At 38.4% G+C, this 16,469-nt stretch overlaps 1 protein-coding gene across 4 annotated transcripts in view; it reads left to right on the plus strand.

The window, feature by feature from the left end:
• TBCE (tubulin folding cofactor E) overlaps window positions 1-16,469 on the plus strand; it is a 109,753-nt gene that overhangs the window by 70,024 nt on the left and 23,260 nt on the right. For all 4 annotated transcript variants that reach the window (XM_029244661.1, XM_029244660.1, XM_029244659.1 and 1 more), the window contains one exon: window positions 3,659-3,743. In XM_029244661.1, coding sequence (XP_029100494.1) covers window positions 3,659-3,743 — 85 coding nt within the window. The remainder of the gene's footprint in view (window positions 1-3,658; window positions 3,744-16,469) is intronic.

Consider the following 16,469-nt stretch of genomic DNA (forward strand, 5'->3'; position numbering starts at 1 on the left):
GACGTTAGAACTCTTGAACATTAATTCCACCTACCTTCTTCCTTATCCACACGTTGGATATTTTAATCTGTGTATTTTATTTTAATAAAAAAATTTTTTAAATTTATTTTATTTTTGGCTGTGTTGGGTCTTTGTTACTGTGCATGGGCTTTCTCTAGTTGCGGCAAGCAGGGGCTACTCTTCGTTGCGGTGCGTGGGCTTCTCATTGCAGTGGCTTCTCTTGTTGTGGAACACGGGCTGTAGGCACATGGGCTTCAGTAGTTCTGATACACGGGCTCAGTAGTTGTGGCTCGCAGTCTCTAGAGCGCAGGCTCAGTAGTTGTGGCACATGGGCATAGTTGCTCTGCGACATGTGGGATCTTCCCAGACCAGGGCTCGAACCTGTGTCCCCTGCATTGGCAGGCAGATTCGCCAGATTCGCCACCAGGGAAGCCCAATCTATGTGTATTTTAAACCCAAAGAGATAATATTACTGTTACTTAGTATTTCAGTATTAATTTAGACTTACCATATATTTACCATTTTGTTGCCCTTCATTCCCCTCTGTATCCTCAGGCTTCCTTCTGGGATAATTTTCTTTTTCCTTGAAGATCACCCTTGTCGATATTTCTTTGTTGAAGTTGCCATTATGTTGCCTTAAAAAAAATTTTTTTTTTTACTTGTGGTTACATATATATAAAACAAAATTTGCCATTTTTTCCATTAAAATTGTAAAATTGTTATAAAATATATGTAACAAAATTTACCATTTTAATCTTTTTATTGAAGTATAGTTGACTTAAAACATTATATTAGTTTCAGGTGTGCAACATAGTGATTTGATATTTTTATCAATTACACACTTTTAACCTTTTAAAAGTAGACTTTGTTTTTTAGAATAGCTTTAGGTTCACAAGGAAGTTGAGTGGAAGGTACAGAGATTTCCCATATACCTCCTGCCCCCACACATGCATAACCTCTCCCATTATCAACATCTCCCACCAGAGTGGTACATTTTTCACCCATTTCTGTTAATGGCCTTTGATGTACAAAAGTGTTTAAATTTTGGGCTTCCCTGGTGGCGCAGTGGTTGAGAGTCTGCCTGTCAATGCAGGGGACATGGGTTCGTGCCCCGGTCCGGGAGGATCCCACATGCCACAGAGCGGCTGGGCCTCTGAGCCATGGCCGCTGAGCCTGCACGTCCGGAGCCTGTGCTCCGCAATGGGAGAGGCCACTGTTGGGGGAGCCCCACACCCAAAAAAAAAAAAAAAAAAAAAGTGTTTAAACTTTATGAAGTCCAGTTTATGTTTTTTTCTTGTGTTGCTTGATCTTTTGGTGCCATATCTAAGAATCCAGTGCCAAATCCATGGTTTTATAGATTTATCCTTAAGTTTTAGGATTAGAAATAAATCCTTAGAAATAAAGTTTTCTTCTAAGAGTTTTTTTTACTCTATTTTGAGAGTTGGGTGTCCAAATTCATTCTTTTGCATGTGGGTATCTAGTTGTCTCAGCACCATTTGTTGAAAAGACTGTCCTTTCCTGTTGAGTTGACTTGACACTTCTGTCAAAAACCAGTTGACCATGTATGGGTTTATTTCTGGATTCTCAACTCTACTCCTTTGATCTGAGCCTTATGACAGTACCACACTTTTTTGATTACAGTAGCTTTGTAGCAAGTTTTGAAATTGGAAAGTATAAGCCCTCTGACTTTGTTACTGTTTTTCAAGATTGTTTTGGGTATTCAGGGCCCCTGCTTACTTTTTTGAAGGATATTTTCACCAATTACAGTGTTCCAGATTACCAGGGTTTTTTTGTTTGTTTTTAACTTTTTTTTTTCCCTAGTATTTTGAAGATATTATTCATCTATCGTTCTGGCTTTTACTGTTTCTATGGAGAAGTCAGTCAACTATTTCTGGTTGTTTTCCTTTGGAGATAATCTGTTTCCTCTCCCTCACCCCGAGCTGTTTTAAGATTTTTCTCTTTGTCTTTGTTATATGGCAACTGGTGGAGTTTGGTTTTGCTTTGTTTTGTTTTCTCTTTTTTTTGTGGTTTTTTGTTTGTCTTGCATTTGTACTGTTTATTTTTCTTAGACCTTCTTAAATGTGTGGCTTGATGGCTTTCTTTAGTTTTGTAATAGTCTCAGTCATTATTTCTTCAGAGATTGCTCTTTCCACAATCTCTCCCTACTCTCTTTTTGGGGGCTCCAGTTCTATATACATGGTAGACCTTTTCGTTGTATTCTGTACGTCTCTTACATGCTAGTCTGTTTTTCATCACTTATTACTGTGCTATGTACTGTATATATTTTTTTCTGACCTGTTTTTAAAAAAAATTATGTATAATCTATAGTAAAAAAACTATCCATTGAATTATAATTTGAATTATTGAATTTTTCAGTTCCAGAATTTCCATTTAGGGTTTGAAAAAAGTTTAAAAATATTTCTGCTGAAGTTCTCAATTTTATCTTTTGTTTTCCTGAAAATATTAAACATACGTAAAACTCTATTATGCAGATGCCCAGTGGATCTACTGCTGTTGGCTGTTGTTTTTCTTGGTTTTCAGTCATAGATGCTTATCTTTTTCTATGCTTGGTTGTTTCTGTTTGAGTGCCAGGTATTGATTATGAAGAGTTATAATTTGAGCTTTGCAATGGTGTTAGCTTCCTCCAGAGAGGACTGAAATTAACTCTGGCAGATGACGAGGGTCCCTGGCAATCCCAGATCACTTAAACAAATCTGGGAATGAGATTATTTGAAGTTAACCTTCAGTCCCTTCAAGGGCTCGTCTGTTTAGAGTTGGTTCCTTCCTAACTCTTAGAATCAAGGCATTTCAAGCTCCAGTACGAAACCTAGAGAGTTTCTTGCAACCTCCATCTTCCTTGGGAGGCTGTAATTTTCATTATTGACCTCTTAGTCCCTCAAAAGCTCTGGCCAAAGCTCTGTTCAGCTTTTTAGCTTTTCAGCCTTTTCTACCAGAATCAGCAGATGCCTTGAGGGGAAAAATTTGCTTTAAGACTTTGTTTAACTCTGGGTTTCCCTTTTCTCTCAGATTTTGTAATTTTGTAATTACAATTTTGTAATTGAATTTTGTAATTCAATTACAAATTCAATTACAAAAAAGAATTTTGTAATTCTTCAGTGCCTTGTTAGCTCTCTGGTGCTTTGAAAGAGATATCTTATATATGTGTGTGTGTATATATATATATATTTTTTTTTAATTGTGGTAAGTTATACATAACTAAACTTACCATTTTACCACTTTTAAGTGTATAGTTCAGTGATATTAAGTACAGTAACATTGTCATAGTTATCACCACCATCCATCTCCAGGACTCTTCATTTTGCAAAACTGAAACTCTGTACCCATTAAACAAGAACTCTCCATTCTCCCCTCCCCTTAGCTCCTGGCAACCACCATTCTACTTTCTGTCTGTAAATTTTAGCTACTGTTGTTTTCTGCAGTTGTGTTTTTTGTTGGCTTTTTGAACCAAACTTGCTATTGCATTTGCTGATTAAGTTCTGAGTCTGAGGTTGACTTGTCTTTTCCTAAAGACATTTCTTTCTCCCCCAGTGGTGTCTGTGTGCTGTGGTTTCCATTGCAAACTGTATTTCCTTGCAGAAAAATGGAGCATCACCTGTGTCCTAATTTAATGCTCATTTTGTTTTTCTTGTTCTGCCAGGACTCTGGTTAGGAGTAGAATGGGACAATCCTGAGAGGGGAAAGCATGATGGAAGCCACGAAGGGACTGTGTATTTTAAATGCAGGTAATTTTCCATTGCGAATTGGCATGGTTATCTAGGAGAATGTTAAATAGCTGAATAAGGGGGGATGGAGAAGAAGACATGTTTGACTGTTAGGGTAGTTATAATGTAGAATTTGGTGTATTCTAAAAAGACAATTCTATTTGTAGAGCTTTTTTCCTTGTTTTTAAAATTCTCAGTCTTAACCTTGCAGGTGGGGTTGCTTTCTTTGTCCTTTTTTGTGTTTTTGTTTTGTGACAGTTTTTTTTTTAATTGTATGGATCCAAACATTTCTCATTGATTCATTAACTATTTACTACCCACTGAGTGAATACTAGAAGAGGAATAGCCTAGATATCCAATAAAAGCAGTTGATTAAGCAAAATACAGAACATCCAAACAGTGGCATGCTAGGCCACTATTTAAAAAAAAGCTCTTGGGCTTCCCGGGTGGTGCAGTGGTTAGGAATCTGCCTGCTAATGCAGGGGACACGGGTTCAAGCCCTGGTCTGGGAAGAGCCCACATGCTGTAGAGCAACTAAGCCTGTGTGCCACAACTACTGAGCTTGCGTGCCACAACTACTGAAGCCCACGCTCCTAGAGCCCGTGCTCCACAACAAGAGAAGCCACCGCAATGAGGAGCCCACACACCACAACAAAGAGTAACCCCCGCTTGCCACAACTAGAGAAAGCCCGCACGCAGCAACGAAGACCCAACGCAGCCAAAAATAAATAAATAAAATAAATAAATTTATTTAAAAAATAAAATAAAATAAAGCTCTTATCATGAAAAGAATTACACATTATAGTGCATATCTACTAATATTTTTACCTGCTTGATTTCAGAGAAACTATGTGAAGCTCTGAAAAGGATGGAGGGGAATTTCAGGCAGTCTGTCTTTTAAATTTTTGTTGTTGTTTGTTTTCCCTAAGTTTCAGTTTCTCAGAAGAATCTGTTATTATTAAGCTTATCATTCTTTAAATGTGGTACAGTGAACACACTCTTGGCCTGGTAATCAAGAGGCCTCTAGCTTTGCTTTTAACAATCTTTATGACCTTAAATCAGACTAAATTTACTAACCTCTAAAATGAAGGTCAAAATCAGATAATAGCAAAATAAGTTTCCTAGTCGAGCATTCTGTAGTTTTGGGAAGTCAGGATAGAAGAAGAATTGGCATGTTCCTAGAGGCCAGCGGTGGTGACAGACATGGCATGAGGCCAGCTCAGAATCTGTCAAGAGGTCATAGAGGATGAAGGGAGCAATTTATGTGTTTAGAGAGGTGTGGAAATAGAAATCTCTTAGCTTGGCCTGTTGATCCCTTACCTTCCTGGACCATGACCTCACAAAACTTCCAGTGAGGGAACGTTCCCTGTGGAGCCTGCCCCAGCACCTCCCAAATCGTCCATGGTTACGTGTCCTTCATGGTCTCTGCATATGGTGATATTTTCAGTCTTGGTTACTCTGAGTAGGAAAATGAAGACTTGTGTCAGTCCTGGCAGAGCTGGGATTTACCCTGAAGTGCTGATGGGCACAGACTTAGGGTTCAGGTTCTTACCCTTGGAATAAGCATTTCCTTGCTTTGTTGTGTTTCCTGGTACAGTCATGCCTGAGCATTTACATGTTGAAATACATATTATGTTAGTATAAATCACTTTTGTTTCAATGAAATGACATTTTGTTGACTTTGAAATCCTGTATGGGTCAGTAATTCCATTTCGCATTGTTTTGGGGGCAATATACAAGGGAGCATTGGCTCTGTTGTGGTGGAGAACCACTAGTCTAGACTAAAGGAATTACCTTATCCTTTATAGTTGTTAATGCTTATATTGGTATTAGTTCGGACTTGGCTTCAACTAGTAAAGATTATACCAATATCTTAGAATCTCTAAATCAGACAAAACAGAATATACCACACGTACTTGTTATTAAGCCAATTCAGATCTCTTAGTAATTTCATTGGAGCCTTCTTTTACATTTCAAATTTTACTTGGAAAGTCATAATAGTGATACATATTTTACCACAGTACACATTTTTTTTAATGCTTAGATGCTGTTTTCATGAAGCCAAAGCAATTTAAAGTTGTCAGATCATAAATGTTCCCATCTTATACTTGTGAAATAGGTAAATGGCAAAAAGGTGGTATACCCATTTTAAAGGAGGAAAATGGGTCAGAAGCTGTCATATTGATAGCAAAATTCGGATCCCACCTCTTCAGAAGCACATGTTACTGTCAAGTGGCTGAGCCTGTTAGACACAGTATAACAGGGTAGTTACGCGCTCTGGCGCACATGTCTTATGAAGGCTAGTCTGCTGGCCTCTGCTGTGTATGCAGGGTATTAGGGTGTGTTGAGTGAGGTGTTTGGTGAGCTGCTTTCTTGAGTCTCCCCAGCGTCCCAGGTTGCTGGGGTGACACCCTGCCGGTCAGGGTTAGGTCCTGCCGCTTGAGGTCAGAACCTGGGGACAGACAGGGTGGTTTTCAAGGCCCGGCTCAGGGCATACATTCTTCCCTGTGTATTTTCCCCCAACCAGTTCAGCTCACGTTGATCTCATAAGACTTCTCAGTTTAGAATAGAATAACATTTGCAAAGGTCTAACCTCTGTTTTAACAGCGACCTTCAAGAAGAATATAAGATGGGCTTTAACCCAGAGAAGAACTGTCTTCACAGTTAGCTTTCAGTGTTTCTGTGTTACCACATTTGTTCGTTACTCTGACTCTTTGAGATGGCTATGACAGGTATTGGTGACCAAGTGGGTTATGAGTAGAGCACGAAACACTGGAGTCAAGCTCAAATCCTGGCTATGAATGAACTCCTCTTTAGTGTAGGTCTCTAAAAATGAGGTAAAATTTTTTCTTGAATAGTTGGTGTGACACCGACAGAAGTTTAGGGAGTGGACCAGATTACCTTGGAAGGCCCCCATGTTCAGAGGACTTCATGTCACTCTTTAGTTTCAATCTGATCTCTTAAATAACCTAAGGTAAATATGGCAGTCTCCTGGTTATATATTAATTACCTGTAATTAATATTTGTGACACTGTCGATTTACAGTAGTAGTGTACAGGTTTATCCCAAATTTATGCCTGTGAACCAGTTATGTGTCTCTCTCAGGTGCTTCTGTTCTCCATCTCTTGTCTTTTGGGGAGTTGAGAGGTTCAGTTAAGGTGATGAACTTTGAGTTTCTCCCTGCCTTATCCCTAGATTTCCAGTGCTTTTCTTTCAACCTAAACTAAAGGGTATACCGTAAACTCTTTGAACTGTGCGGGTCAGTATTTTACCCTCAGCTTTTATTGAAAATATTCCCTTTCTAAATAATTGCATGATTTCTCTTTTCTTTTGAGCAAGAAATCTTAAAATCTTACTTTTCTTCAGCACCATGAATGGAGTTTAATACTTGGCATCAGAGGGGACATGGTGTCCAGACCATGTCCACAACACTGGCTAACTTAACAAATGGAAGCTCCTCGATTTACTTATCCTGTGTGCGTCATAAGATTGTTGGAAAGTGTTCTGAGGTTCTTTTTTTTTTTTTTTTTACAGATCCAAAATACACTTTATTTTTCATTTTATTTTATTATTATTTATTTTAACATCTTTATTGGCGTATAATTACTTTACAATGGTGTGTTAGTTTCTGCTTTACAACAAAGTGAATCAGCCATACATATACACATGTTTCCATATCTCCTCCCTCTTGCGTCTCCCTCCCTCCCACCCTCCCCATCCCACCCCTGCAGGCGGTCACAAAGCACCGAGCTGATATCCCTGTGCTACGCGGCTGTTTCCCACTAGCTATCTACCTTACGTTTGGTAGTGTATATATGCCCATGCCTCTCTCTCGCTCTGTCACAGCTCACCCTTTCTGAGGTTCTTAAATGAGCATTAATGCATCAGTATAAAATATTCTCCTGGGGGGTGTAATGGATTGGGAGATTGGGATTGACATATATACACTACTATGTATAAAAGAGATAACTAATGAGAACCTACTGTATAGCACAGGGAACTCTACTCTGGTATGGTATAAAGTGATAGGATAATTTTTTAAGAAATCACTAAATGTGCTGATAGGATGCAGGCAGGGTGGATCTCTGTAAGAGGTGAAGAGAGATATTTCATTTTGGGAAGCTTCCCATGAATCAGGGCAAAATAGAAATTGTGACATTCAGAAGCAGTGTGCAAAAAGATGCTTATCAACTGAGCTTTTTTTTTTTTTTTTCTGTTGGGAAAATGAGTTCACCAGGTCAATTCTTTAGATATTACAGCAATATACATTAAATTAGAGTGAATATGTCTCCTCTCATGGTGAATGGTTAGGTATGCAGTGTTGCTGAAAAGGCTCTATGCATGCCTGTAACAAACAAGATATCAGGGTCAACGACATTTATTAGAAACTCCCCAGAGACCCAGTCTTTCCCAGCATCTAAACAAGCCCCAATAAGAAAGATAGGAGTTTTGGAATCTGTTGGGGACCCTTTTACCTTTGAGTAGTATTGCCAGATTCGGCAAATAAAAATACAAAATGCATGGTGAAATTTGGATTTCAGATAAGCAGTAAATCATTTATTGGTATAAGTATGGGACATGCATCATACATATACTTATAATGAAAAATTTTAAGTATATAACAAATTTCAGATTGTTTATCTGAAATCCAGATTTAACTGGGCACCTGAATTTTATCTTACAACTCTGTTGGGCAGACTGAACCTTGATTATAGTGCTTCGTGAAAGTCTTTCATTTCTGCAAGAGCCGTGGTTGGGATGTGTGGACTTTCCTAGCTGCATATGTAATTGGTGGGCCGAAGGAGGCAGGAACTTGAACAAGCCGAATGCTTACAAGAGAAAACATTTTGGACTCTCCCCCTTCACTCCCTCCCCTCCCCCAGTTTTTTCTCTTTTAGGCAGGGTTCAGAATTTCAGTGTTCAGATGCAACATCTTGATAATAATCTAAGATCTCAGTGGAATCTTTGAATTATTAGTTTGTCTTTGAAGATTTACGTTTATTGATGGGCACTCCTTCAGCTAGCAGTTTTTATTTGCTGGGCTGTTTGTTTTTCCGAGAAACCTGCCAGGAATGTTGCAGAGGAGACTGATGTTTGATGTTTTCCTTTGATCTGCAAAGGGCACAGCATCTCCTTTGCACCCCCCTAACACCATTTCTGACTTCTTTCTTCTGCCTGCAGCGAAACTAAAGAGTAATAAAGGTCTCTTCTTGAATTGTTCATTACCACTGTTATAAATTTAGGACAGAAATGAAAACCATGGTATTTGTTTTACATTGTTGTTTTTTCATTTATTATAAATGTGCTGGTTTTAAAAGTTGTGCTCTCATACTTATTTTTACATTTCAGTCACATAATATTTGAACAATACATTTTCCACCCCCCAGTGTTACTCCTTTAAGGAAAACTAATACTATTTCATAAATTTCATAATTTCATTTCACTAAAATTTCAAATTTCACTGTTTTGTAAGCCAAAGGCTGTTTCATAAATGTGAGACTCTAGGAACAGTCTCTTAGATGCAAAACTCATTTGTTTGTATACGTTTAGATAGATTGAGGTACATAAACGAGTGTTCTAAATTGTCTGGAATTATTTTTCCGACACCTAACAACATACCTTGGGATTTAGTTCAGCCTTGTACATGTAAAGTGTTTAACATTCATAACGTTTCGTTGTCAGTAAACACAAGATTGGACTGTGTGCTGTCAAAATGGAAAATTAAACGAGACAGCCTACAAGTCATCTTTGTGATTTACTTTGTAAGAAACACGTTTGTTTATTTTTATTTTATTTTTTTTAAAGTATAGTTGATTTACAATATCGTGTTAGTTTCAGGCGTACAGAAAGCGATTCAGTGTGTGTATATATATATATATATATATATATATATATATAATCTTTTTGAGATTCTTTTCCCTTATAGGTTATTTCAAAATATTGGGTATAGTTCCCTGTGCCATATACAGCAGGACCTTGTTGTTTATCTATTTATATATAGTAGTGTGTATATGTTAATTCCACACTCCTAATTTATCCCTCCCCCCCGCCACTTTCCCCTTTGGTAACCAGCCATAAGTTTGTCTTCTATGTCTGTGGGTCTATTTCTGTTTTGTAAATAAGTTCATTGTATCATTTTTTTTAGATTCTATGTGTAAGTGATCTCATATGATATTTGTCTCTGTCTGGCTTACTTCACTTAGTGTGATAATCTCTAAGTCCATCCATGTTGCTGCAAATGGCATTATTTTCATTCTTTTTTACGGCTGAGTAATATTTCAGTCTGTGTGTGTGTGTACACACACACACACACACACACACACACCACATCTTCTTTATCCATTCATCTGTTGATGGACATTTAGGTTGATTCCACGTCTTAGCTTTTGTAATGTAGTGCTGCGGCGAACATTGTGGGTGAAGCACCTTTGTTTAAAACATATTTTAGTTAAAATGTTATGGTTCTAGAAATGTCTTATTTTCAGTAGTATTGCTTTTGCTGTGCTTTCTCTATTCTCAGAGGGATTTTCATGTAGGATCCTGTTTGATGCTTATTGTAGGACAAGTACCACCACTTTTTCATCAAGCTCCTACTCAGGTTTCAAGGTCCAACTCAGATTCTACTTCTACTGTGGAATACACACTAGACCAGGACTTTTTTTATGTTGTGTGTCCTTCTTGGAGGCATAACATAATCTTTTCAAAAGCAGGGAAAAAAAATACATTGCATTACAGAGGAAATTTAGTCACATTGAAGTAATCAAAAATATTTTAAAATTATGATCTAGTTAGATATATATTTCTCTTTTTTAGATCTATATATTTCTTTACTAAATAACATTAAATAATAATATCTACTGATGGATCTAATAACTACTAAAATTTGTGGTAGTGAGGAGAATAAAGATAGAAATGCAGGAAAGGGTAGTGCACTGGTAGTCAGGAATCCAAGTCTTGGCTGTGCTACCTCTGTGACTGTGACCCCAGTATCCCCAAGTGAAATGGGATTGGATTAGATCAGAGTTTCTTAAAGTGGGACATGAGGCCCCCCTGCATCAGAATCCCCTGGCACATTGTTTTAAACAGCAGAACCTGGGCCCCAGCCCAGTCCCACTGCGTGCACAACCTGGGGTGGGTTCCAGTAAGCTTTCCAGGTGACTGACTGCTTTTCAGGTTGAGTTTGAGAAGTCCTAGACTAGGTAATCTCTTAGGTAGATCCGTTTGAACTCTTAAAAAAAAAAGAAAAAAGAGGCTAGGGAATTCCTTGGTGGCACAGTGGTTAAGAATCCTCCTGCCAGTGCAGGGGACTCGGGTTCGAGCCCTGGTCGGGGAAGATCCCACATGCCACGGAGCAGCTAAGCCCACACACTGCAACTACTGAGCCCGTGTGCCGCAACTACTGAAGCCCATGTGCCTAGAGCCCGTGCTCCGCAACAAGAGAAGCCACCACAATCAGAAGCCCGTGCACCGCAATGAAGAGTAGCCCCCGCTCGCCACAACTAGAGAAAGCCCGTGCGCAGCAACAAAGACCCAATGCAGCGAAAATTAAAAATTAAAAAAATATATATATATATGTATATATATAAACGAGGCTAGCTACATTTAATCTCTTTAGCTGAGTGATAGAAATGTGTTTGTTAAAACAGAACTGTGTTCTTCACACTAGGAGCCTTTTCTGTGTGAAAAGAAAACGAAATATTTTCTAGGCAGCTTCTGGTAGTCAGTGATCCTCTGATATCACAGCAGGCAGACTCAGGACCTGATTCTGCTGCAACAGAGAATTTAACTTCCTGCATCGACAATTTCCCCCTCTCCCTTAGGTTATTTTTGTCTCCTGTAAGTTTGGTACTTTCTCCCATCTTAAAACATCTGCCCTTTCCATCCCTCCTCTCCCCTTTCCACTGGATCTCCTGTGGACGAGAGGAGTCTGAGCCCACTCTCCTCTCACTCTCTGGAGCTTGTCCCACGGCCCCGCCCCAGCTGCTTCTAGCAGGGTCACTTTCTGGTTGCTAGATTCACTGGCCAAACTCAGCTGTCGCCTTCAGGGCATTCACAGCCCTGGACACGGTTGTCCACTGTCTCCACTGCTTTCCAGGACACCACCCTCTCGGGGGGTTCTCACGACCTCCGGGCCCCTTCTTTTTGCCCTGACATCACTTCTGACTTTGCGAGATTCCGAGTTCCTTTTACAATCTGGTAATTTCTGTAGACCCACCTCCCAGAAGAAAATGTATATATGTTTATATTGACAAAATTTATCATCAGTATTATTTTCATCCTCTTTAATTATGGTGACTTTTCCGAAAGTTTCATTTGTTTAGAAGAGTTAAAGGGCGTAAGCCAAAATAGTGTTTATCATACATTTTTGGCAATTCATGTATTTCATCATTTATTCTCTGACATGATCAAATGATGATATTAACATTTACAGCTTTTTTTTTTTGGTTTTTTTTGTGGGTTTTTAAAATTTTATTGTATTTATTTTTTTATACAGCAGGTTCTTATTAGTCATCTATTTTATACACATCATGTATACATGTCAATCCCAATCGCCCAATTCAGCACACCACCATCCCCAGCCCCACACGGCTTTCCCCCCTTGGTGTCCATACATTTGTCCTCTACATCTCTGTCTCAACTTCTGCCCTGCAAACTGGTTCATCTGTACCATTTTTCTAGGTTCCACATACATGTGTTAATATACGATATTTGTTCTTCTATTTCTGACTTCACTCTGTATGACAGTCTCTAGATCCACCCACGTCTCAACAAATGACTCAATTTCGTTCTTTTTTATGGCTGAGTAATATTCCATTGTGTATATGTACCACAACTTCTTTTTCCATTCGTCTGTCGTTGGGCATTTAGGTCACTTCCCTGACCTGGCTATTGTAAGTAGCGCTGCAGTGAACATTGGGGTGCATGTGTCTTTTTGAATTATGGTTTTCTCTGGGTATATGCCCAGCAGTGAGATTGCTGGATCATATGGTAATTCTATTTTTAGTTTTTTAAGGAACCTCCATACTGTTCTCCATAGTGGTGGTATCAATTTACATTCCCACCAACAGTGCAAGAGGGTTCCCTTTTCTCCACACTCTCTCCAGCATTTGTTGTTTGTAGATTTTCTGATGATGCCCGTTCTAACTGGTGTGAGGTGATACCTCATTGTAGTTTTGATTTGCATTTCTCTAATAATTAGTGATGTTGAGCAGCTTTTCATGTGCTTCTTGGCCATCTGTATGCCTTCTTTGGAGAAATATCTATTTAGGTCTTCTGCCCATTTTTGGATTGGGTTGTTTGTCTCTTTAATATTGAGCTGCATGAGCTGTTTATATATTTTGGAGATTAATCCTTTATCCGTTGATTTGTTTGCAAATATTTTCTATTCTGAGTTGTCTTTTCATCTTGTTTATGGTTTCCTTTGCTGTGCAAAAGCTTTGAAGTTTCATTAGGTCCCATTTGTTTATTTTTGTTTTTATTTCCATTACTCTAGGAGGTGGATCAAAAAAGATCTTGCTGTGATTTATGCCAAAGAGTGTTCTTCCTATGTTTTCCTCTAAGAGTTTTATAGTGTCCAGTCTTACATTTAGGTATCGAATCCATTTTGAGTTTATTTTTGTGTATGGTGTTAGGGAATGTTCTAATTTCATTCTTTTACATGTAGCTGTCCAGTTTTCCCAGCACCACTTATTGAAGAGACTGTCTTCTCCATTGTATATCCTTGCCTCCTTTGTCATAGATTACTTGACCATAGGTGTGTGGGTTTATCTCTGGGCTTTCTGTCTTGTTCCGTTGATCTATGTTTCTGCTTTTGTGCCAGTATCATATTGTCTTGATTACTGTAGGTTTGTAATATAGTCTGAAGTCAGGGAGTTTGATTCCTCCACCTCCGTTTTTTTCCCTCAAGACTGCTTTGGCTATTCGGGGTCTTTTGTGTCTCCAATACAAATTTTAAGATGATTTGTTCTAGTTCTGTAAAAAATGCCATTGGTAATTTGATAGGGATTGCATTGAATCTGTAGATTGCTTTGGGTAGTAGTCATTTTCACAATATTGATTCTTCCAATCCAAGAACATGGTATATCTCTCCATCTGTTTCTATCATCTTTAATTTCTTTCATCAGTGTCTTATAGTTTTCTGCATACAGGTCTTTTGTCTCCCTAGGTAGGTTTATTCCTAGGTATTTTATTCTTTTTGTTTCAATGGTAAATGGGAGTGTTTCCTTCATTTCTCTTTCAGATTTTTCATCATTAGTGTATAGGAATGCCAGAGATTTCTGTGTATTAATTTTGTATTCTGCACCTTTACCAGACTCATTGATTAGCTCCAGTAGTTTTCTGATGGCATTTTTAGGATTCTCTATGTATAGTATCATGTCATCTGCAAACAGTGACAGTTTTACTTCTTCTTTTCCAATTTGTATTCCTTTGATTTCTTTTTCTTCTCTGATTGCCGTGGCTAGGACTTCCAAAACTATGTTGAATAGTAGTGGTGAGAGTGGACATCCTTGTCTTGTTCCTGATCTTAGAGGAAATGCTTCCAGTTTTTCACCATTGAGAATGATGTTTGCTGTGGGTTTGTCATATATGGCCTTTATTATGTTGAGGTAGGTTCCCTCTTTGTCCACCTTCTAGAGAGTTTTTATCATAAATGGGTGTTGAATTTTGTCAAAAGCTTTTTCTGCATCTATTGAGATGATCATATGGTTTTTATTCTTCAGTTTGTTAATATGGTGTATCACAATGATTGATTTATGTATATTGAAGAATCCTTGCATCCCTGGGATAAATCCCACTTTATCATGGTGTATGATCCTTTTAATATGTTGTTGGATTCTGTTTGCTAGTATTTTGTTGAGGATTTTTGCATCTATATTCATCAATGATATTGGTCTGTAATATTCTTTTTTTGTAGCATCTTTGTCTGGTTTTTGTCTGGTTTTGGTATCAGGGTGATGGTGGCCTCATAGAATGAGTTTGGGAGTGTTCCTTCCTCTGCAGTTTTTTGGAAGAGTTTGAGAAGGATGGGTATTAGGTCTTCTCTGAATGTTTGATAGAATTCACCTGTGAAGCCATCTGGTCCTAGACTTTTGTTTGTTGCAAGATTTTAAATCACAGTTTCAATTTCATTACTTGTTATTATTAGTCTATTCATATTTTCTATTTATTCCTGGTTCAGGCTTGGAAGTTTATACCTTTCTAGGAATTTGTCCATTTCTTCCAGGTTGTCCATTTTATTGGCATAGAGTTGCCTGTAGTAGTCTCTTAGGATGCTTTGTATGTCTGTGGTATGTGCTGTAGCTTCTCCTTTTTCATTTCTAATTTTATTGGTTTGAGTCCTCTCCCTCTTTTTCTTGATGAGTCTGGCTAATGGTTTATCAATTTTGTTTATCTTCTCAAGGAACCAGCTTTAAGTTTTATTGATCTTTGCTATTGTTTTCTTAGTTTCTATTTCATTTATTTCTGCTCTGATCTTTATGATATCTTTCCTTCTGCTAACTTTGGGTTTTGTTTGTTCTTCTTTCTCTAGTTCTTTTAGGTGTAAGGTTAGATTGTTTATTTGAGATTTTTCTTGTTTCTTGACGTAGGCTTGTATTGCTACAAACTTCCCTCTTAGAACTGCTTTTGCTGCATCCCGTAGGTTTTTTTTTTTTTTGCGGTACGCGGGCCTCTCACCTCTGCGGCCTCTCCCGCTGCGGAGCACAGGCTCCAGACGCGCAGGCCCAGCAGCCATGGCCCACGGGCCCAGCCGCTCCGCAGCATGTGGGACCCTCCCGGACTGGGGTACAAACCCACATCCCCTGCATCGGCAGGCGGACTCTCAACCACTGCACCACCAGGGAAGCCCAATCCCATAGGTTTTGGATCATCGTGTTTTCATTGTCATTTGTCTCTAGGTATGTTTTGATTTCCTCTTTGATTTCTTCTGTGATCTCTTGGTTATTTAGTAGCGTATTGCCTCCATGTGTTTGTGTTTTTTACGTTTTTTTCCCTGTAATTCATTTCTAATCTCATAGTGTTGTGGTCCGAAAAGATGCTTGATATGATTTCGATTTTCTTAAATTTACTGAGGCTTGATTTATGACCCAAGATGTGATCTATCCTGGAGAATGTTCCATGCGCACTTGAGAAGAAAGTGTAATCTGCTGTTTTTGGATGGAATGTCCTATAAATATCCATTAAATCTATCTGGTCTATTGTGTCATTTAAAGCTTCTGTTTCCTTCTTTATTTTCATTTTGGATGATCTGTCCATTGGTGTGAGTGAGGTGTTAAAGTCTCCCACTATCATTGTGTTACTGTCGATTTCCTCTTTTATAGCTGTTAGCAGTTGCCTTATGTATTGAGGTGCTCCTATGTTGGGTGCATATATATTTATAATTGTTATATCTGCATTTTGGATTGATCCCTTGATCGTTATGTAGTGTCCTTCCTTGTCTCTTGTAACATTCTTTATTTTAAAGTATATTTTATCTGATACGAGTATGACTACTCCAGCTTTCTTTTGATTTCCATTTGCATGGAATATCTTTTTCCATCGCCTCACTTTCAGTCTGCATGTGTCCCTAGGTCTGAAGTGGGTCTCTTGTAGACAGCATATATATGGGTTTTGTTTTTGTATCCATTCAGCAAGCCTGTGTCTTTTGGTTGGAGCATTTAATCCATTCACTTTTAAGGTAGTTATCAATATGTATGTTCCCATAATCTTTTTCTTAATTGTTTTGGGTTTGTTTTTGTAGGTCCTTTT

Source organism: Monodon monoceros, unplaced genomic scaffold (assembly GCF_005190385.1).
Source record: "Monodon monoceros isolate NGI ecotype Baffin Bay Population unplaced genomic scaffold, NGI_Narwhal_1 Super_Scaffold_4, whole genome shotgun sequence".
In the NCBI taxonomy this organism is placed as follows: domain Eukaryota; kingdom Metazoa; phylum Chordata; class Mammalia; order Artiodactyla; family Monodontidae; genus Monodon; species Monodon monoceros.